Genomic DNA, 21,849 nt, shown 5'->3' with positions numbered 1-21,849 from the left:
CACATTAATCGAAAATTATATTCTTCGACCTTGATGTTCCGTTTCATATTACTAGCCATCAGTTACCTTGAGTGCAAAACATATATATTTATTCGATAAACTACTTTGTTTTCTATAAGATTGTCCAATTTTAAGTATTTCCTTTCATTGGAATAGTTATAAAATATATTTCTAACCAAAGGTAAAAAGTCCACAACACTCAATTGAGTTTGCTACATGAAAACTACACAGGCATGCAATTTTCTACATAATGTCGATTTTGAAGTGATTTTAGCAGAATATAAATATCGCCGATTACATTTGAAAAAGCCATATAAAGCCATACAGAAATGTCTGTCATTCAGGCTGACATCCTGAAGATCACAATAGGGTGCACAAAATGTCCATACTCCTCTAATGAAACAATGATATGTAGAAAATGCGTAGTTACCGTGTAGTAAACTGAAAGGGCATTTTCTGCACCTTCTGTTTAAAGATCGTTTTCATACATACAATCCAATGAAAATGTGTCCTTATTAGATCTATGATTCATCAATCAGAAGACAGAAGATCAAAGTCGAGGGAAAATGATTTAAGATTTACGGTATATTTACGGTATATGTAAGTGTGAACGTGTATTATTTTTGGTATATTTCTGGGGTATTTTTGTACCCATATTTGAAACGCAAATATGAGTACGGTGGAGAGAGAGAGGTAGAGTAAATAAGCTACCTAAACCTCTCTCTGAAGGGCGCATGGCAAGGTATGGAGTACAGGTAAAAAGGACAAACATGTTAAAACATGTAAACGTAAACGGCCCTCACCTTTCTCGCACCTGGTGAAAATGTCACATGAACGGTGGATTGAAATCACCGGGTGTACCTGGAATTTTTGTGACGTCGTGTGGTCGACACCTTAAATTTTTCCACACACAAATTTCGAAAGCACAACATACAGACGCAGTCACGTATTCAGTTACCGAACGCCCATGATTGAATCCAAAAAGCCCCGGACTAGTTAACAACAGAAGAATAGTGTCGAATTATTTTCTGAATTCCGAAAAGTCCGCTGACTTAGATATTTTCGAACAATAAATTGCAAAACAAATATATCTTATATTGAATTATATAGTGACCTTGCGTGCTGGTCGTGCTCTCGTGCATTGTTTTGTTTTCTGCAGCTTTGCGCGCGCGCAACCACGGATCTTCCAAGAGAACATTTCTTATCGAACAATAGCAATCATTAAATTGTAAATAATAAACGTAAACTGCTGCCGCGACAGTGAAAGTGCACTGCTCTCTTTTTATTTTAAATTTTTGTTTGAGTGACTTATTTCGTACGATTGTAAAATCAACCGTTTTCTTTTTGCAGCGCAGCGCGACACCAAGAAAATCCAACTTTAACCAAAATGCAGCAAAAGGTGGAAGAGGTTAGTACCCGCAGAGTGAAAAGTGGTATCTGCTTGGCATAAAAACAATTCTAAGGAGCAAACATTTTTGGGGTCAGGAACCCTGTGTGCTGCTAGTTGTGCGAATGTAATCGAAAATCGCTCAGGCCATGGCATGTTTTTTTTTATTTTCTTCGATTTGGTGGGCCTCCTCATAGAGGCCTCTTTCAGTTTCTTCCTTGATCCGTTCTCCTCCTTTTGGCTGACTTTTTATTGGTTCTGCTTGAGTCCGGAGAGTTGCCTCCATTCCTCCCTTTTTTTCAGTACGATCCTATTTTCATTGGCGTCAATTCACTGTCCTTCTTGCCTTTCCGCCCCGCGCAATGAGCTCTGCATCACGCCTCGCGTACTGCCGATGTCGACGTTGAGGCTGATTCTACGTTGCTGTTGTTCTTGTGCTTCTGCCGTGACGTTCCACTCACTGATTCTCCACTATTTCAACCTACAAAAATAACAACAACAGCTTGAAGAAAGGTAAGAAGAAGAGGAAAAACAATAGCAACGCCAAAGAGAGAGACAGAGAAAGAGGGAGAGAGATATAACAACGTCCTCATTGTACATCAAATGATTTTGTTTGGTTTTCTATTTACATGTTTCTGTTGTTCCTTGTCATCTTATTAATCTGCTTCTTCTTTGCCTGTGTCTTTGTTACTTTTATGTATGCTATTTGCTCTCTTTCTCCCACTCCATGTTTTTTTCACTCTTCCCCCTTCATAACTAACCACGCGTGTACCATTAGTGGTTTTGTTTTCGTCTGTTTCTCTGTTTTTTGTTGTCCTCGCTATTTGCACAGTTGCCATTTCCAGTGCCGCCGCGTTGCCTCACTCGCCCGCACCTACCGAAAGTTACGCGGAGTGCGGTGTGTGTAGTGTTTTTTTTTAAGCCAGCAGCCCAGCCCCATTGTGATCTTTTGCTCCAGAGTGCAATCGCCCAGTCATGGCCACAGCAGTGCAATTTTCTTTTCAATTACATATGTATATACATACTTTATTCTGTACATGTGAAGATCGGCAGTTTTAATATGATTTTAGAGCTCGTGGACGGGGGGAACCTCCCATCAAAAGTGTGCCAGAACTGTCAACATTGATAAAAAAACTGCTTCAAAACAATTAGGAAAGACGGGACAGCCAAAAAAAACATGGGAAAAAAACAGTTAGTTACCCATTAGATACCCTTAGTACATCATGTAGACGTCCAAAATGTTTTCGTAGAAATCCTAAAATCATACATATCAATAGGAAAATCCTGTACTATCGGACGAACATAGGCGAAAACCTTCTCCTAACAGGTGACAAGTGAGAGCAGAATAACACGTCAGACGACAAACAGACAGAGAGACAAACAGAACGAAAGCCGCGCAAATTAATGCTTATCTACATACTATGAAAAACAGCTGTTTTTACAGCTTAATCAACAGTTTGGTCGAATAGAGATGAGAACTAGAAAAAAGAAAACAAAATATGTACATACAAGAAAAAAATTTAAAAATGAATTTTCGGTTTTGTTGCAAGAGAAGAAACACGGAACCACCAACATCCAAAAAAGCCAACCAACAGTCAACATTCAATGCCAGTTCCCAGTTGCAAGTAAAAGTCGAAAAACCTGTAGAGTAAAGTCAGAGACAGAGTAAAGTGGGGCAGAGATGACTGTCCGTGACCCAAATAAATGAAAACGAACGAAAATGCCTCAAGAATTGCAATGGACAGCCAAGATGTCGAAAGACGATGGACGATGGAGTGGAGTGTGTGGTTTTTTTTCGAGGACGGTGGCAAGGGGCAGACATGGTCAAGTGATTAAGACCGGCTGATGATTTTCTATAGAAGAAGATTGAGCTTGAGGATCTCCCCGATGCGATTTAGGCCAAGCTGAAGATCACTTTACAATTAGATCTCATGGGTCAGCCAGTCAAACTTCTATCCATAAGTTAGGCCTCAATTCCTTATAAGGTGCATGATTCCATACATACATATGTTTGCACAGGTGAACATAAACGAGCTGGCCTTGTCCTGCACAACTTTATTCCCAAATTTGTTGCGTATTTAGGAAAACCCAACTAAAAGCAAGGAAACCCCTCGAAACCGGTTAGAATTTGACGCATCATTTTGTTGCAGTTGTTTTTCCGTCTATTAAAATTTCGCTTTTTTTCTTTACGGACAAAGCGACACAGAAAACGGAATTTTGTCGTACTTGTAGTACAATTTTCACGTTTTGCAATTGAAAGTAAAATTGTTAGGAAAACCGGTCCACAGAATATGCAAATAAAACGAACACAAGCTGACTCCGAAAAGTTGATCCTAAAAGGCGTTTTGATAAATTTCTATTGAATGGCTTTATTTTCTGAACCTCTCAGTCAAACCAATGTAAATCCCACACTAAAAATCATACAGATACTTATAAAAGAAAGGGTACAGGCAAAAAAGGAGCCAGATAGACATATACACGCTATTTTTAGAGCTCAAAGCGAGATTTTGTAGAAGAAATGTGTAAAATCAGAGCTGAAAAAGAGCCATAAGGCATATTGGACGGATCCACAGAAGAGTGTTCTTTCCCTACCCACAATCCTCGCAGTAATTACATGCATCTAAAACTAGTCAAATATATGACTTAAAAGTGTGCCAACAAGTAAAAAGCACTCTGTTGAAGGTACTCTTTAAACAAACAAGGAAAAACAAAACACGAATCTTGTCGATCAACGATCGCCGATGTAGATTAGGTTTTGGAAGAAGTTGGGCGTCTGCGGGTCGATGACTCTTGACCCCTGGCAAGCGCTCGAAAGAAAATAATTAAAGCAGTTACTGGTTACTGGTTGAAGCCTCCAAAACTCTCCCTCCCCTCCCCGACTTTTTACACAACATGCCACCCCACCAAAACTGAAACCGAAAAGATTAGATCTTTTGGGCCATGAAACTGGAGCAATATGAATGAAGTGGAATGGAGTGGAGTGGAATGGTGAAAAGGAAACCGAGAGATGTAATATTTGGGTTGTAAGAGCCCTCTAAGAATCGGTAGCAGTCGTTAACATGCTAAACGTACAAGCTGTCCTTAGAGGAATATGTGTGTTTCCCTATGTCAATGCAACGTAAGGAATTGTTAAAACGCCTGAATGATTAACTAATGGTTTTAAACGTACATATATCAATCATTTGAGCGGGCAAACCAAAAATGGAATTCCCTTCAAAAACTGTCACTGCAACGAATAGCTCGAAGAGAGATTTGTGGGAACAGTTCTAGCCGTATAAAATCAATCCTTTTCTTCCTGCAGAACCTGCAGAGTGGATCCTGTTTTCCAAATATACTTATAGGACTTTAACCAAGTAATAAGCAGTAATTTTGACTGAAGGGGAAACCCAACGGATGCGCAGATGAAGCATTTACTCCACTTTAGGACTGTGCGTCTGGGAACCACTTGGACTGTTTTCTTGCGGCTTTCTTGGAGTTACATCTCCGAGTGATGTCTTTAAAAGCAGACTGCAGCCTCCGAGTACGAACGTTTGAGCATGAACAATGGCAAATAAAACAAATATTATGCATCATAAATTTCACAGTCAACCGTCAACGAGTCTAACCACAAACCGGACCAAAAGTCACTCTGTCGATTCTGACAATGAGCCCGAAAGGCACCCAAAGTCTCATGATGGGACAGAGAGACAGAGAGGGACCCAAGAGATACCGAGAGTTTCCGAGGTGTAAAAGCGAAATGCTCACAAAAAAGATTACGAAATCGTTTAAGCCATACAAGTCTGAATAATGATAATAATAAGACGAAAAAAGCATTTCTTTCGATTCGAAATTCAAATTCAAATGAAGTTTCAGGGTTTCTTATGAAAAGTGAATGGTGCGAGAGGAGGAACTGTTAGTATTGTGTGAGTGTGCGTATGTGTGTGTGTGTGCAAGCGATTATCTGACCCACAACAATGAAATGTTTTCTTTTAGTTTGTTTTTTATACCCGTTACTCGAAGAGTAAAAAGGGTATATTGCTTTTGTGCACAAAGTCGATGCATGCAACGCACAGAAGGAAACGTTTCCGATCCCATAAAGTATATATATTCTTGATCAGCATCAATAGCCGAGTCGATTGAGCCATGTCTGTCTGTCCGCCCGTCTGTCCGTCCGTCCGTCCGTCTTGTTGAGCGCCTGGATCTCAGAGACTATAACAGATAGAGTCACCAAATTTTGCATCCATACTTCTGTATGCTCACACTTTTTCAAGTGTATTTCAATGAGCCCCGTCCCCGCCCCGCAGCTTATATTTGTTTTTTTTTCACATTCTTTCTTCACACTTTGCTCCTGCTGTGTGCGGCCACAGCCTCTTCCGCAAGTCTGCAGTGTGTGGGTCTAGGGACGGGGAGCGAGCTAAAGGAGCGTGTTGGCGTGAGTAGTGTTGTTGATGTAGATGACAGATGAAGAAAAAATGTAAAATTTGACCACCGCTAAGGTGCAGATGTAGTACTGAGTGCCGGGTATAAAAGTTGTGACGCTTAAGAAGCGTCTCACACGTCCCTTCTCGTTTTTTAAGTTATCTGAACTATAATTTCTGCGGTAATGCTGATGCCGATGCCGATGCATTCGCCCCGTTTCTTATTTATTTGATCTGACGTCGGTCGGTGGACGGTGGACGGTGGACGGTGCGCGCGTTTACCGTTGGGTGGCTGATATAATTGCCGGCCGCAACTCGATTTTATAACTCACTCGCAATAATAAATAAAACAAATTGCCATAACCCAAAAACCATGTCAATCAAAGTGAAAGAAGGAAAGTCATCGTAGTGTCGTCGCAGGTGACGATTATCTCATAGATACACGACTGAGCTGATTAAGAAGGAGAGTGGTGGCTCCAATGGTTTCAAACATACTACGAGTATGATAGTAGATGGTTTGCAATTAGTACATATAATTTGATTCGACTCTGGAGCTTAGGGCTGAGTTGGCATGGTATGAGCTTCGGTTACTTCTGATCTACTGACGCTGATAGTCTTGGGAAATTGATTTTGTAGATCAGAAAATCTACTTTGAGAAGGAGGAAATTCTCACTGTCATTCTCGTTTTTTTCTCATCGATCATGCATTCAATCCTAGCGAATGCATGCTTCGAAAGTTGTTTTCTCAAAGGCAACTAAATCTTTCTTCAGATCGCATCGCATCCCATCGCATCACCAATATACAATCCCCGATCCCGCAAGCCATCATTGAAGAACGTGCGAAAAAAATAATACGATTTTACGTTTTCTTCTTCTAGAAAGTTTCCCCTCTTTTTCCGTTTATTGTTGGTTTTTCTTGATTGAATTCTTTTTTTCTCTGGATTCAAATTCATATTTCCTCATACGAAGTTGCATGTTCATCATGGCAGACATCATGCATAAGACTGGTTTTCCAGGGTTTTCCGGAATTTTAAATTGACTTTTTAGCTGTTGCATGCCAAAGTTATCTACAACTTGCATTTCAACAAGTGTGAAATTGGAAAATGGAATATCCCATTGAATGTGATCATCTGATCATCAGGGAATTTCATTGTCCGCAGTGGACGGCGATGGAGGTGATAGTAAAGTATCTGCATATGTATGTATGTACGTACATATGTACATCCTCGTAATTTTGTGTTGAAACTTTCCCCCTTTATGGTGCCATAAAGTGGGGGATGAACTAAACGATTGGTTCCCTCACTTATTATACCATCCCATTGTCTGGCACCCTTTTGATATAAATACACGTACACGTAGCAGAGTTCTCGCTGATCGATTTGCATGCCAACCATAACCCATTGGCACATATGTATGTACATAAATGCACATCCTAGCTCCCGCTTCCACACCCACTCTTCCACTATAGCACCATCCCAAAGATCGCTCTAGTGCACTCTCTTTTTCAATTAGCCATGACCATGAATACAATGGATCCACCACAAACCAACTTGGAATCCAAATCCCAAAATCCCACAAAGGAATTTGCAGAAATACTTAAGTATGAGTTCGAGTACGAGTATACTCAAAGCATGTACGAGTTTCAATTAGCCAGCAGAAGAGTACCGAAAGCTATCTATTAGGGCGGAGAGGTAGAGGTGCTGCTTTTGATTGCATGCCGTATTCCACAACTCCTCCGACCGAGTGGTATGGTGTTTGAGTGGAACCCCTGCGGATGCATTTTGTTCGCCCGACTTGCAAGCATTTTGTGCTACTTTACATTTTCCTCCATTCACTTCCATTCCCCCGCAGCCCATTACCCTGCCTCGTACTCGTACAAAAAATTATGAGGCATTTTCGCGCTGCGCTTTTCCATTGGGTTTTGGACTCCAGGGTTTCCCTGCCGTACTGAAATGAATGCAATTTGAAGGAAAGTGACAGCCCCAAAACCAGAGCCAGTCTCATAGAGGGGTCTCTCCGCTGGCTGCCTCTAAGTGTCAATGGCATGCGATGGCACCGTACCAGCCAATGCCAATGGCCACTAGAAATGGAAATGCGACAAGAGTGTGTCGGAATTTTCATAATAATCAGCGTCATCATTAAACATCACACTAGACAATGGATCCGTGGCTGTACTTTCTCAAAATCCAATTGAATTTGGGCCCAAAGTGCCACCCGAACTGAACTGATCCCCAATGCCACACACTTCTTATGTGGCAATGCCCATGCTAGTAGCCTGCGGATTGCAGCAAAGCAAAACCACAGCGCAGCCGCCACTTCTACCTACATACACACATATGTACATACATATGTATATAAGTCAAGGTTATATTGCCTTATTGAGGCTTATTGAATGATAACAGAACGATAAGAATGAACGGACATTATCAGCACGATATTCTAGCTTTGGTACGATAAGGTTATTCCCCGCTCAAACCTAACATTTACAATATACCATACACTACTTTCATAACATATGCCAGACCATATCGGTGGGATATAACGCTCAGGTAATTCATCATTCAATGCCAAGGGGTTTTATGTACATACATATGTGGGTTGGATCATTACCATAATTCTTGGGCTGGGAACTTGATAAAGTTGGAAGTGCAATACGAGCACACTCCCAAAATGGCAAATGGAAGGGCATCAAACAAGTAAAATGGGGTATATTAGTGGAAATCAGCGACTTTATCTAATCGGAATACTGCTCCATTAGCAGAGCAACGCTTTCCAAACAACACATACAGTAAATGGTCCCAGACGGCAGTCGAACCGACAGATTTATTGGGTATTAAATCTAGCAATGATACCGATCCATTCCATGACGATGATGGTGTCTTCATCCTGTTACATCAGTGTGTAATTCTTCTGCTGACATCAGTAATGACTTGAAAATATTTTCAGTTTTCATATGTTTTCATATGATGACTCAATTTCTGTTAACTGAACTTGAATGTTGGCATGTTTGTGTGAGGAAGTTTCTATATACACGTACATATATCGGCAATGGAATGATAGCCGATAACGCGTATCAGGAGCGCGTACAACACATATGTAGATACGTTATTGCCAAGGGTATTGGTATGGGTACGGTTACGGGGACGGTTACGGTGTTGGATATGGGGACGGGCGCCTAAAGAGACACCTGCTAGCCGCGCCAAGCACTTCTGTGGCAGTCTCCACAGGGCCCCTGCAGGGCTTGTAATGAAGGGTACCATCTCGGGACCCTCTCTGTTGCTTTTACTGGTAGGAGTGGATGTGGTGGTAGTCGTGGTGGTGCAAGTGCTGGTGATACAAATAAAAGCACAAGCAGGGGAATGTCGGCGCAAAGGAAACCAGATAAGATTCGACGCTGCCTTAAAAGTAATTGAAACAAAATGCCTTTTTTGCTAATTATAAATGACTGGCGCACACAGTGACTCATTATAACCACCGACTACCAATCGCATCGACATTTCCGCCGTCTTTCGAAATATTCGGTACTTTTTTGATACATACACTTCCCGTACATGTTGTACACTTCATTGCCGATGTGTGTGGCATAACAGGTGGCATGGCAAAGCGTATAGATGTGACCATTCGTAGCCTTTTTATACCCGGTTCTCGAAGAGTAAATAGGGTAAATTTGTGTGGAAAAGTTGATGTATGTAACGCAGAGAATAAAACGTTTCCGACCCCATAAAGTATATATATTCTTGATCAGCATCAATAGCCGTTGTCGACAGAGCCATGTTTGCCTGTCCGTCCGTCTTGTTGAGCGCCTGGATCTCAGAGACTATAAAAACTAGAGCTATAAAAAAGCTATAAGAGCTTGAACTAAAAACGCCATTCCGTAGGGAAGGACCATATCTATCAGATCACCGAATCTGGATCATTATTATAGCCACAATGAAGAAATTAATTTGCAGTGGCTAAACCCCCACCGTCCAGCAGCTTTTGTTTTTTTGCACATTCTCTCATTCCACAATCTGCTTCGTGTAGTGTGTGGCTCTAGAGGAGGGGGGCGAGCTAAAAGAGAGGGCTGGCTTGAGAAGTGATGTCGACGTAGATGACATATGTAGAAAAAAGGTAAAGTGTAAAATTTGAAAAAAAAAAAACACTAGGGTAGTACTACTGAGTTCCGAGTAAAAAAGACGCGTTGGAAGCGTCTCACACGTCCCTTCTCGCTTAACCTGTGATGAAGCCATTTTCCAGAGCAGTTACTACGCTGCCGCCTGCATTCGTACTCGTACTCGTATGACAATGCATTGGGTTTTTAACGGTCCGCGCATTACCACTAAGTAGCCTCATCACCTGTCACACAAACATACATATGAACATAGTAGCATAATAAGCCCCCATAGACTGTTCGCCACCATCCGTTAGCCCCCATCCGCCATTCGCCCATTCATATTAGAGCACATAACCACCATAAAAAAGAGTCACCATTTGGCTTGGACTCTCCAACACAGTCCCTTGTGTCTCACTGAATTTGCATTGGAAATTTCTGCCTTTCGCGTAAGTTATCTCTGACATGATTCGGCCATTATCACCGACTCAGGTCCCGGGACTTGTATTTAGTTTTAAATTAAGTCTCTTTCTACCTTAAAGTCTATTTCTCCAGCATGAATCGTCAGGAAACAGTCTCCATTTGTTCCTAAAGCGTGGGAAAGCAGTCTTAACATTTGATATGCTTGCTATACTCGAGATGTTACGTACATAAAATAATCAGATCCTAAGTAAAATAGCGTTAGATATGGCTTTGCTTTGGTTGGCTGTTGCTTTTATTGGGCGTATTGTGTAAAGGTGTCGGCTCTTGGGTAAAGTTTATGTTTCTCTTAAATCATTGTTGAACAAGTTTTATACATTACACTATTTAAAAACTTGTATATGTATGTATCTGCATTGAAAATTAAAAAATAACTCAATTATACAAGTTGTTTATCGTATAACTGATTTACTTACATAATTGCATTGAAAATACACATTCTTTCAACGCAACTGTAATGCATTACAAATTGTATTTTGTATTTTCCAAAGTGACTTTTAAAGTGAATGTTATATGAATTATCTTGTAATTGATATAGGGATTGGACCTTATTTGGTTGACGAATCGTCTATAAAGCTCCACACTACTTATCATTATCAGTAGTTTAGATTACTCCAGAAGTGCATAAGGTGCAGAGGTGCATTGTGTGTATAACCGTTTCCCCCAACTTCCCCCCGTCGTCGCACGACAGCAGCGACGATTGACTTTCCACTCGACGCGCACCCCATGCCATGCGGGTGAAAGGCAGCCAGCCACCCGATGAATTTCCATAGCTCTCGGTCTTAATAAGTATGCACAACCTTTCACAAAAAAAAAACAACAGGTGCGAGTGGTAGGGGTGCAGTGGGGAAAACATAGAAATAACGCACCGACGATAATGATAATGATAATTTTTACTATCCATGCCAACTGACTGACGGACAACGTCGGACAAAATATGACGCTTATAAAGTGCAGTTAGCATGGTTTAAAGACGTCTAAATGGCTTACCGTTGGCTGACTGTCTGGCAGTAGCTAAGCGGCCGCTAAATTTCATAAGTGCGGGCAATGGGCAACGAGTCGTAGCACATCTTAGGCAGGGACTGTGACTGCTGCCGAGCAAGGCCAGGCCTATAATTCAAGTTGAGTTAAGTGGGAAAGTGTGTGACAGTGGGAGTTAATGGCTAACAGTAAGCTCTGGCGGGAAAGTGCCAAAACCGTTGGTTAGGGATCGTAGGCCAGAGCTGTTGTCACGTTCCAGACACCACCTTGCCACTCTCCCGTTCGTAGAAATGGTTTCATTTTTAATCAACCAATCAATCAAAGAAAGGAGCTGTTTACTCGATTGATAGTGGACCATGGACTAGGGACCATGAACCAGGTGCGAGAGAGTCATCACCGATGCCACCGATGAAGAGCAAAGTAGAGTCGAAAAAACAAGTTGAACAAAGCAACTCAATTAACTGTAGTCCGTGTACCGCTGAAGTGTATATCTAGAAACAAGATCTGAATCGAGTTTGCTTGTCCGTGTCTGTAGCCCGTATACCTGCCGACACACCATTTCGCAAATATTTACCATTGTTTCGTTCGTTGTACAAATTTCAATCACCCAGCGACATAAAAAAAGAAAATATGAAACAGAATTTCAATTACAAGAGCAAACAAGAGGCAGAGCAGCGGCAGAGGCAGAGGACCCGAAAACTTGGCAATTACCATCAGAAAGAAGAAGAATTATCTGTAGACATAGACAGAGGCATATACTCTATAATCGTACTAGGCTAGATGTATGTATATGTACTAGTGTGTGTATTTGCATGTTTTACATGCTTCGTGTAGCGTGGCTTGGTGCGCCTCAAGTTCAAAACCCAGCGCACACCTGTGCACGAAACTCGAGCTTCAGATGCAGATGCAGATACATGTGTACCCATAAGATGCACGCAGTACAATCGTAGGTTGTTCGCTTCTGTAGCTCATCACACACAGTTCATGTCAATGCCCCAGCTGCCACTTAAAGTTACCTCAGAGGTTGTCACAGATGATATAATGTGTGGCCAACCGACTTTAACTTCCACAACGTCTCCACTTTGACTCTTGTGTATGTATAATCCGGTGCACGTTTTGTGGTCACATGGCCACACGGCCATCGACAATCGGCATATAGTGCAGCTCTCGTCTGCACAGCATTTCAATGACATCATTTGTCCCTTGGTTCGCTCCGGTGACTGGGTGACTGGGGCAAAATCTCCACAGTGCAACACCTCGAGTTTTCTCGAGTATTTTTTATCAACCATGGTAAATGATGCTAACAGGACACTGAACCATTGGCCTTGCCAAATCCAGCTGGCTAGTAAGCTTCCGATTTCACACTTTTATTTTGCGCTCACCATTGTATCCCATGTGATCTTTCGGATTTGCATACCAGATCCTGTCAGAGCTGTAGATCTTATAATAATGACATGTTTACTCTTACAATTTGGGTCTCGTTCTCGGTCTTGGACCCACATTCGAGTAGAGAGTGGTTCACCACTGTAAATCATGCGTGCTATATTTTGCTTTGAGTGGTTGACTCCCCACTCTCTCATCATCGAGCACTTAATTTAATCATTAAATAACAAATTAAATGGCTGCGCTCCCCCGAACCAATAAAAATCAAGACCGAACTGAACCGAAATCAAAGCCAAATCGAAATTAATGGCCAAACAATCGGCAATCAAGTTGTGGAAAGTGTCGACTCGAAATTGAAAAAGCAAACCGTAGCTCGAGCCTCTGATGTGTACGGGTCACGCATCGTTACTTCGTAGAACCTCTCAGCTCCTTAAAAGAGCCACAGTCACAGTCAAAGCCAAACACATAAACGTGCCGATATAAATACTCAAATTCAAAGGAAAATTCTCTCTGTCTCCTAAGTGATTCAATCGATTTGTGCTGTGTTTTTATCAGCTTTTAGCAGATATTCTGTTACCCACCGGCTTATCGCGAACTCATTTTCAGTAAATACCCTCCCACTGCCACTTTCCAATGCCGACGATAGATAAGGTTCGAATTCAAAGGAAAAGCCACGCTAGCGAACAAATTGCGCAGAATTTCGTGTGGCCCAAATACGCGGCTACTCCTCCTACAATTCCCTCACCATTTCCATTTCGCCATCTCTTCCGCCGTTTCTTTTTGTCTTCGACTAATTTTCGTGTATTTTTTTGCTGTGGTGCGCGCCTGAAGTGACCGCCGAGTGAGCTGAACTCGACGTGACTTTGGCCACAATTCTTTTGGTAAAGATTTGGCATGGTTTGGCGGCTAATGACGGACATCGCTGTCCGGTAACGGTCCGGTCCGGTCCATTCATAATGGCAAATGGTAAGGGGCAAGAGTATTGGTAATCTTAATTCGAATGATATGGCGTCATAATTGACAGACGCTTAAAGTGCATCCGCCGTATATTTCCCCCAAAGTTTGTCTTCGTTTCTCTTCTCATACCTTTTCTTCTCTTGTCTTTTCGTCTTCTGTTGGTGTTTCTTATAGTGTTTCGCCCGGTGGTCTGCGTAGATCACAATTTGCAATAAATACGGGTAAAACAAAAACTGATCGTGGCTTAAGCCATGTTTAAGCGCTGCTGCTGGATCCGGGGAACGGTACTGCTCAACGGCTTACAAGCTGCTCAAAAAAGATAATGGCATTGGAGAAATACTTGTACTTTAAGATAATTCCAATTTCGTGGCAGATGTGGCAAAACGTTCTGAAGGTCTGGCAGTGTCGGCACTGATCGGAATGGTTTTGGTTACTCTAACTGAGACTGCTTGTAAATTCGAACGGTTTTATTTTCACAACTTATGCACTATATGTATGTATATGGGAAACTGTGACATAATTAAAACTAGGTCCAATGCTAAGAATATTACATATGTGCAGCGCGTGTTCCCACGCTCACCCTTGATGGTAAGAAGTGTGTGTGAACTGTGTGACAATTGTGTCGACAGATTCGGATTTGATCCGACCCATGTTAATGATTTTATGATCGCACTGCTGATAGATCTAGGTGCCCGTTTTCAAGTGAGCTGTATTACTTATAGAGTGGCCTGTGTCGATTCCGGCTCATGTTCATGAACAGTTATTTTATTTGGGAGGGAATACTATAGAGAACATTAAAACATTTCAGCAGAGTATCTGTTATTTAAGGATCTTTATTTAAGGAATGAATATTCTAATATTAAAATATGTATCTATGCATGTACGCATGTTGTACGTAAAGAATTTATTTCCCTGTATCTATAGGAAACCCCATGAAGTCACTAAGAGTATTTTCCTTTTTCAAGCTACTTTCAGCATACACAAAATTGCGAGTATCAAGCCGATGACTGAACCGTCGCTTACTGCGTTCAGCTAATGCTGATCGATCGTCTGGAAACGAACGCAGAAGAGTATCAGCAGAGCAGAGCAGCAGCTGTGTATTTGGATCAATACCTAGAGGGAGATAGCTTTATACTAGAGAGAGGGAAAAAATCGGAGAGTGGAAGTAAGATAGGAGGGTAGAGAGAGCGGAGAGCCCAAGTCACGGTCACGTTTCTTGTCACGTTCTCCCATTGTTGTTTCTGTTCATTTCGTAATTAGTTTCCTTTATTCTTTTCATTCTGCCCCGCATTTCGTACCCATTAATTCTACTCTGAATGAATGGGTATATATGTATGTACATACATATGTCACTAGAGCAGGGATCGACACCCATACAATGAACACGCCGTTATTGCGTTTGTGTGTGAAGACGCATGCAAAACGGAACATTTCAATGCATTGGTATTATTAAGAATCACTGCAATACGCGTGTACGTGAGCAGCAGCGCCGCGGCAAAGCCTTGCCCATGAACAATAGATAAGGCCGTGCCGAGCCCTGCACTAGAGTAACAGACGCATGAGGAAAAACTATAATTACAATAATTCTTATATGTAAATATGTATGCACATACAGATGTACATATATCTATCTGTAAATCTATATTTCAGTGTTCCCAATTAAAAAGTCGAATCTTCTTATATTTTAGAAAGAGGTACCACTAGAGTGATTCCCGTTGCTGGGTCTCGTTAAGTATAGACTCTAAAGTTTGTTTCTTTGTTATTTTCGTTGGATGTTGTCTTCGTCGTTTTCTTTTACCAATTTGCCTTCGGTGTACATACGAGTCTGTCTTCTGTCTTCTGATGTTCCTGCTTGCTGTTCTATGGCATGCTGATCTTGTCATGCCTAACAAAAGCAACAGGCCACAATTTGTGGCCAGGGGTCCAGTGCTCTCGTAGTAGTAGTATCTTGTCCCTCTTTCATCGTTATCTGTCCTGCTGGCTACTCCACTGCTTTTTCACGCGATGCATTGGAGGTTTGACCCTGGCGAATGTGGCATGTGGCATAAAAACGGGTTCAGGCTCTGGCTTCCAGTTCCACTTTGACTTTGACTCCATTTGCATTTTCATTTCCAGTTGCGGTACATTTTTACCGGGAGGGAGGCAGATCGCCGAACTCGCACACCAAAAGTGACAGTCGGGCGAGGAGCAGCTGTCAACTTGACTTTAGGCAGCTGCCACCGATGTGACTACCCCGGATGCTGTTGTTGTTGTTGTTATTCTTGCTGTTGCGGCTTATGTTGCCGTTGCCGCTGTCAATGCACTTTAACGACTGCAACAAGTAGCGACTGTAGCCAGCATAAAACGGAAGTTTTGTACCAGTTTTTTGTTGCTTATTATGTTGTTTTATTTTTATTTGACGCCTTTTTATACCCGGTACTCGAAGAGTAAATAGGGTATATTGTATTTGTGGGGAAAAAATGTAATACACAGAAGGAAGTTTTTCCGACCCCACAAAGTACATATATACATATGTATGTATATATACTTGATCAGTTTCAATAACCGAGTCGATATAGCCATGTCTGTCCGTCTGTTCGTCTCTATGCACCTTTGTATTCAGAGACCATAGGCAACCAATATATCAATTGTAACCAACCACTTATACCAATATACCAAACCAATGATAGGGCAACCAAAGTTTGCATCCAGACTTCTGTATGCTCACACTGTTACAAGTGTATTTCTGAATTTCCAATTTTGAAGCGTCTCACCGTCCCTTCTCGTTTATACTCTTGGCATTGGGTAATTTAATATTAATAACAAGCTATCACATAAGACTCTTTAAGGAATGTGCACCATGTTTCATATATCAGCTGCTGAGCTCCAGAGCTAATTCATACATTCTGTTCTGGGATGGATTATACATACATTTGTACAGTCGGCTCCATTTGAGGAATAATCAGTGACGTGACCCTTGAGCTTTATATGACTACAATACCTTCTGGTATTTATAGAAACTACAGAGTTAGGTCTTCTGCAGTGTATTCAATACTTCGGGGGCCTAAAGTTGGGCTTTCTTTTCTGGTTTTCTCGGCTATTATTTGTTTAAGACGAGTGAAAACAGTGTCGTTAAACGCACATTTCGATTCGATTCATTTTTTTGTGCTGCTGTTGCTGCTTTGGTCTGTATTGGTCCGGGCCTGCCCCGCACAATTGAGCGAAAATCTGCATCGAATCGATAGGATTCGGTAGATCGGGGAGGTGACAGTGACAATCACTGCGACAGCGACTCGAACAGTGACTGCAGCGAAGGCAGCGAATTTCGGCAGAGGTACAACAACAAAACGGAACAAAAGAGGCAGCAAACGCTCATAGCGGGGCACTTTGCGCGACACTTTCTAATGTGACGACAACGACAACAGCTGGAAGCCAGAACGGCAACAACTGGCGACAACGCACCCACGTTGAAGAGTCAGAGACCTGGAAGACCTTAGGCGCCCTCATAACTGCAAAAGCAGTGACACGAAAAGAGCAGATAGGCAGGCAGGCACTCTTCCCTATTCACTCCCCCAATCTACCCCCAGCACCATTTCTCTTTGGAGATCATGTATGTAATTGCTTGGATTACGAGTCTGACAGCAGGGGAAGTATTAAGCTATCAAATGGATGCTGATTGCTGTGTGAAAGATGGCTCTTCGGTTGAATAGGGTTAGCTGAGTCGAAGTATGAGTAGATGTACAGATTGTAGAAAACTTTGAACTTTGCAGCTTGACTTGAATTTGAATTGCCTTACCAATTCCAGTTCACTCGGCACTCCACCTCCAATTTGGTCAATTAGAGTAACATTCAACAGAAGAACATACAGTCATGAGAAAAAAAACGAGAAGGAACGTGTGAGAATTCCAGTTCACTCGGCACTCCACCTCCAATTTGGTCAATTAGAGTAACATTCAACAGAAGAACATACACTCATGAGAAAAAAAAACGAGACGCTTCAAAATTGTGGATATGAGAGATTTTCTCCCTTTGTGAGGGAGAAAGGGGCGGGGCGAAATTTTTAAATCACTTGTACAGTGTGTACACAGGAGTCTTCACACAAAATTTGGTGAAAGCCAGACATGCACTCGGCTATTGATGCTGATAAAGAATGTATATATTTATGGGGTAGGAGACGGTTCCTTCTGTGCGTTACGCACATTGCTCCAACCACAAATACAAAATACCCTATTTACTTTTCGAGTAACAATTGGGCTACGCCCGGATCCACTTCATAGGCCCACTCGCACTCCCTCTCCACTCCTTGGCACTACACGCGTTTGGTCTGTGGATTGTGTAAAAATCGGGGATTAGTCTCCTCCGATTTCCCCTCAAAGAGTTGCATCCCTACGTTATGATTTTGATGCGGGAGCAATATCTCGGTTTAAGCAAAGCGATCCGATCAGATTTAAAGCCATCTGAACTGCATTGAATCGAATGTGAATGGCTACAAAAAACCATCGCACCTCGATCGGCACTCGTTTGCGGCATATCCGATTACACATCGAATCGAATTGATCTTTGCCTCCGTTCTGATTAGATCTGATCGCCTTGAGCGGTAAACGGATATCCACTTCCGCCCGCCGCACATATCGTGTTTCACTCATCCAAGACGAACTATTGTCTAAAGCCTTTTTCGTTTTTTTGTTTGCTTGCAGAAAATCGATCCCCTGACACGCATTCAGGAGGAGATCAAGGAAGTGGTGAGACGCGAGGAGGAGTACCGTCAGCTGGCTACGCTCTCCTCCACCAAGGGTGGCACTGCCAGTTCGCCCCCCATTCAGGTGGAAGAATTCGAGACGTACACGATTAATGGCAACGGCAATGGCAACGACTTCAATGAGGATCAGGAGCCTGAGGGACAAGAGCAGTTGATGAATCTGGGCGAGAATGAGGAGGAGCGGGAGCAGGACCAGGGTGTTCTAGTCACGGCCCAGCCGGCATTGGCAGCTGAACAGACCATGGTGTTGCTGCTGCCCATCGACGAGCACTCGAACACACACTCGCTGGCATCCAGCGTCAACAGCACCAAGGAGGAGAGCCTCGATGGCCAACACTCCGACGACTCCGGCATATCGGCTTCCTCACAGGGCAACAACAACAACAACAACAACAACAATCTTGTGAAGCAGCTGCAGCCGCTGAAACTGACTGTGGTGAGCCGCCAGGAGCAGCGCTACATCGGACCAAATTGCTACAACATGACCCCGGAGCCGCCCCAGCAGAAGTTGATGACCCGCACCATCTCCACGCCACAGCTGAACGGATTGCATCAGAAGCGGCAGTTTGCCTTCAGCGGCTCCACCAAAGGGGTGATGCAGCGCTTCATCGCCTCACACGGCAAGGTGGGGCCCAGTAGCCCCCTGAGCATCCCATCCTCTCCACTGACCCTATCCAACGGCAGCAGTGGTAACGTGAATGGGAACGTGATCGGCAGCACTCAGACGGCACTAAAGCTGAACGCCCGCAGCGCCCTGGCCTTCCTGGAGACGGGCGGTAACAACTCGCCCACGGTAACCTTGTCGCCAGCGGCCATTGAACGGGACTCGGAGGGTCGACCCTTGCGTCGCGGTTATGTGCCCGTAGAGCAAAAGATACAGCGCGAGCTGCAGGACCTCAAGTCTCGGGAGACGGAGCTGAAGCGTCTGCGCAAACTGTACAGACAGAACACCCTCAGGGCCTCGCAAGACAAGCTGTAAGTAACCAGTGACCGCTCTAAAGGGATAGATCATCAATCCAATCTATTTCACAGAATACTGTGCACAGATGATGAGGCCGATGAAGAGGCGGATGACGACGAGGACTCCGAAGAGGAGCACTGCTATGGCCCGGGAAAACTACGCAATGCCCAGTCCACGCAGGAGCTTGACAGAAATGGGTGAATTGAGGGCGGTCCAAAGTTATGAAAAGGAGTAAGTCTAATCGGGGTTTCTTTTTCCAGAAATGAGCATGAGATTGTCCACAATTCACAAAGGGTAGCCTCTGGATATGTCTATATCACGTCAACTGGAAATGGAAATGAGAGTGTCACCTGCAATGGAGGCATGCGTCCGGCCATGTCGTTGGCCCAGCTCTGTGATCTGACGCCGGAGGAGGCCCCCTCGTCCCACCGCCTCATCGCACAGTGGGAGAGCCTGATCAAAAAGAACGCCGAGGGCGGAGCAGCAATCGAAGCGGTCATCTAAGGAGACCAACCACATCACACACACCAACGTTCTGGTGCAGAGCAGACCAAATTATTATTGTAGTGTCCACATAGCCAGATAAAGCACTTCTTCCCCCTTCCGACGATTGTTGGCTTATGCCCCGAATCGCACGTCAATGTCATGCCGCTTTCATAGCGCCCCTCTCCCCATTATCAACGAATTAATCTTAACGCCAGCAGTTTGAAATTGCGGGCCAATCTTCACCTGTGCCTGAAAGCCTGCACTTCATCCGATTAATGTGTAATTTATACTGTGTACTCAATGTGAACTGTTGTATATAATTCTTTATGTTTCCAGTGCAAGTGCGGTTGCAACCGACTTGCTAATAATTTATTACAAACAAACTTTATATATACAATACTTTATATTGTATATGAATATAAACTAAAAATTAATTCGAGTATGTAACCATATACGAAGTCAATATACGAAAATGATGCAATAAAATATAACAAAATACAGGGCTGATCATTTTAGACGACTTCCGCCTAGAGTAACTTTTAGAACGAAACCTATTATACCTCCAGTGCAGACATCACATCAGTGAAATATACTTGCGGACAGCATTTAAAACATGTGCCGAAGCAACAGGTACAAACGTACCACTCTTTGCGAGGTTTCAAGATTCCTGGAACAGTATTGAGCAATCCAACTTTTAGTTTGGTGTATCTAGTAGGTACATTGCAACGCATTTAAATGACTAAAGAAATTAAACGAGAAGGGACGTGTGAGACGCTTCTTACGCGTCACAACTTTTATACCCGGTACTCAGTACTACATCTGCACCTTAGCGGTGTTTTGTCAAATTTTAATAAAAAAGAAGTAGACAGTAGATGTAGATGTTGTGAAAAGTATGGTAGTGCGAAGAAATCCAGCGAGGGGAAGGGATCTGGGTGTGTGACGTCTGAGCACCGTCTGCGTCACCGGCGTGTGTCGTCTTCGTCTCACAATTATTCTCTTACACGTTTTTTGTTTATATTCGACGCCCTGCCCCACCCAAATCGGTGACGCAATTAATTTCTTCATTCTGGCTATAATAATGATCCAATCGGATCCCAATTTGGTGATCTGTGAGATATGGTCTACGGAATGGCGTTTTTAGGGTTCTGTTATCTTCAAAATTGTAGATTTGGGAGGTTTTCGCCCTTTTGAGGGGCGGAAGGGGGCGGGGCTCATTTTTGAAATACACTTGTAACAGTGTGAGCATGCAGAAGTCTGGATGCAAAATTTGGTGGCTTTAGCTCTTATAGTCTCTGCGTACTTGGCGCTCATCAGGACGGACAGACGGACGGACAGACAGACATGGCTCTATCGACTGGGCTATTGATGCTGATCAAGAATATATATACTTTATGGGGTCGGAAACGTTTCATTCTCTGCGTTACATACATAAATTTTCCACACAAATAAAATATACCATATTTACTCTTCGAGTACCGGGTATAAAAAGATACATACATATATCATATTTGAATAATAAATGTTAAGAACTACAAATTCTGAAATAATATTAAACAAGAAATGCCTAAGAATATGCCAAGAATATCCCATATGTGCAAATTCGCCTCAGTACCCTCTGCGAAAAGTGAAGAATAACCCACAGAGGGTGCTAACGTGCTGTTAACAGCAGCTTTTCGAACACAGGTTTGACAGCTAGAGGGCGCTTAAGGTTCAAAAAACCAAGTTAGCATAAAGAGTAGAATGTAAAAAGTAATAAAGCAGTCAGTAAAAACTGAAACAAAATGATCATTGAATGATTTTTAAAATATAACTTATAATGATTACGGTCCCTACTTTAGTAATACTGACATCCATCTGGACCATCTAAATTAAAATTTGTCCTCATCACTGAAGATGAAATTTTGCCACTTCAAGTCCATAAACTTATGATTTTTGAAGTTATGAAGTTGAAATTTTGGTACTTTCTTTAAATATGGTATATTGTATTTGT

General features: G+C 42.6%; 1 protein-coding gene across 2 annotated transcripts; it reads left to right on the top strand.

Moving 5' to 3' along the window:
- Positions 1 to 954: 954 nt before the first annotated feature.
- Positions 955 to 20,160, top strand: LOC117580993 (ras guanine nucleotide exchange factor Y). 2 transcript variants are annotated; one of them, XM_034267796.1, is made up of 5 exons: positions 955 to 1,228; positions 1,351 to 1,408; positions 18,351 to 19,387; positions 19,445 to 19,570; positions 19,634 to 20,160. In XM_034267796.1, the coding sequence occupies exons 2-5, from the start codon at positions 1,388 to 1,390 to the stop codon at positions 19,875 to 19,877; spliced, it is 1,428 nt and encodes a 475-aa protein (XP_034123687.1). In that variant the 5' UTR covers positions 955 to 1,228; positions 1,351 to 1,387; the 3' UTR covers positions 19,878 to 20,160. The 2 variants fall into 2 exon arrangements, with proteins under 2 accessions (XP_034123687.1, XP_034123686.1); XM_034267795.1 differs by having other exon boundaries at positions 955 to 1,408.
- Positions 20,161 to 21,849: the final 1,689 nt, after the last annotated feature.

Source organism: Drosophila guanche, unplaced genomic scaffold (assembly GCF_900245975.1).
Source record: "Drosophila guanche unplaced genomic scaffold, DGUA_6, whole genome shotgun sequence".
Lineage (NCBI taxonomy): Eukaryota > Metazoa > Arthropoda > Insecta > Diptera > Drosophilidae > Drosophila > Drosophila guanche.
Note: the sequence above shows the minus strand (reverse complement) of the source record. Positions and strands in the feature narration are given on the sequence as shown.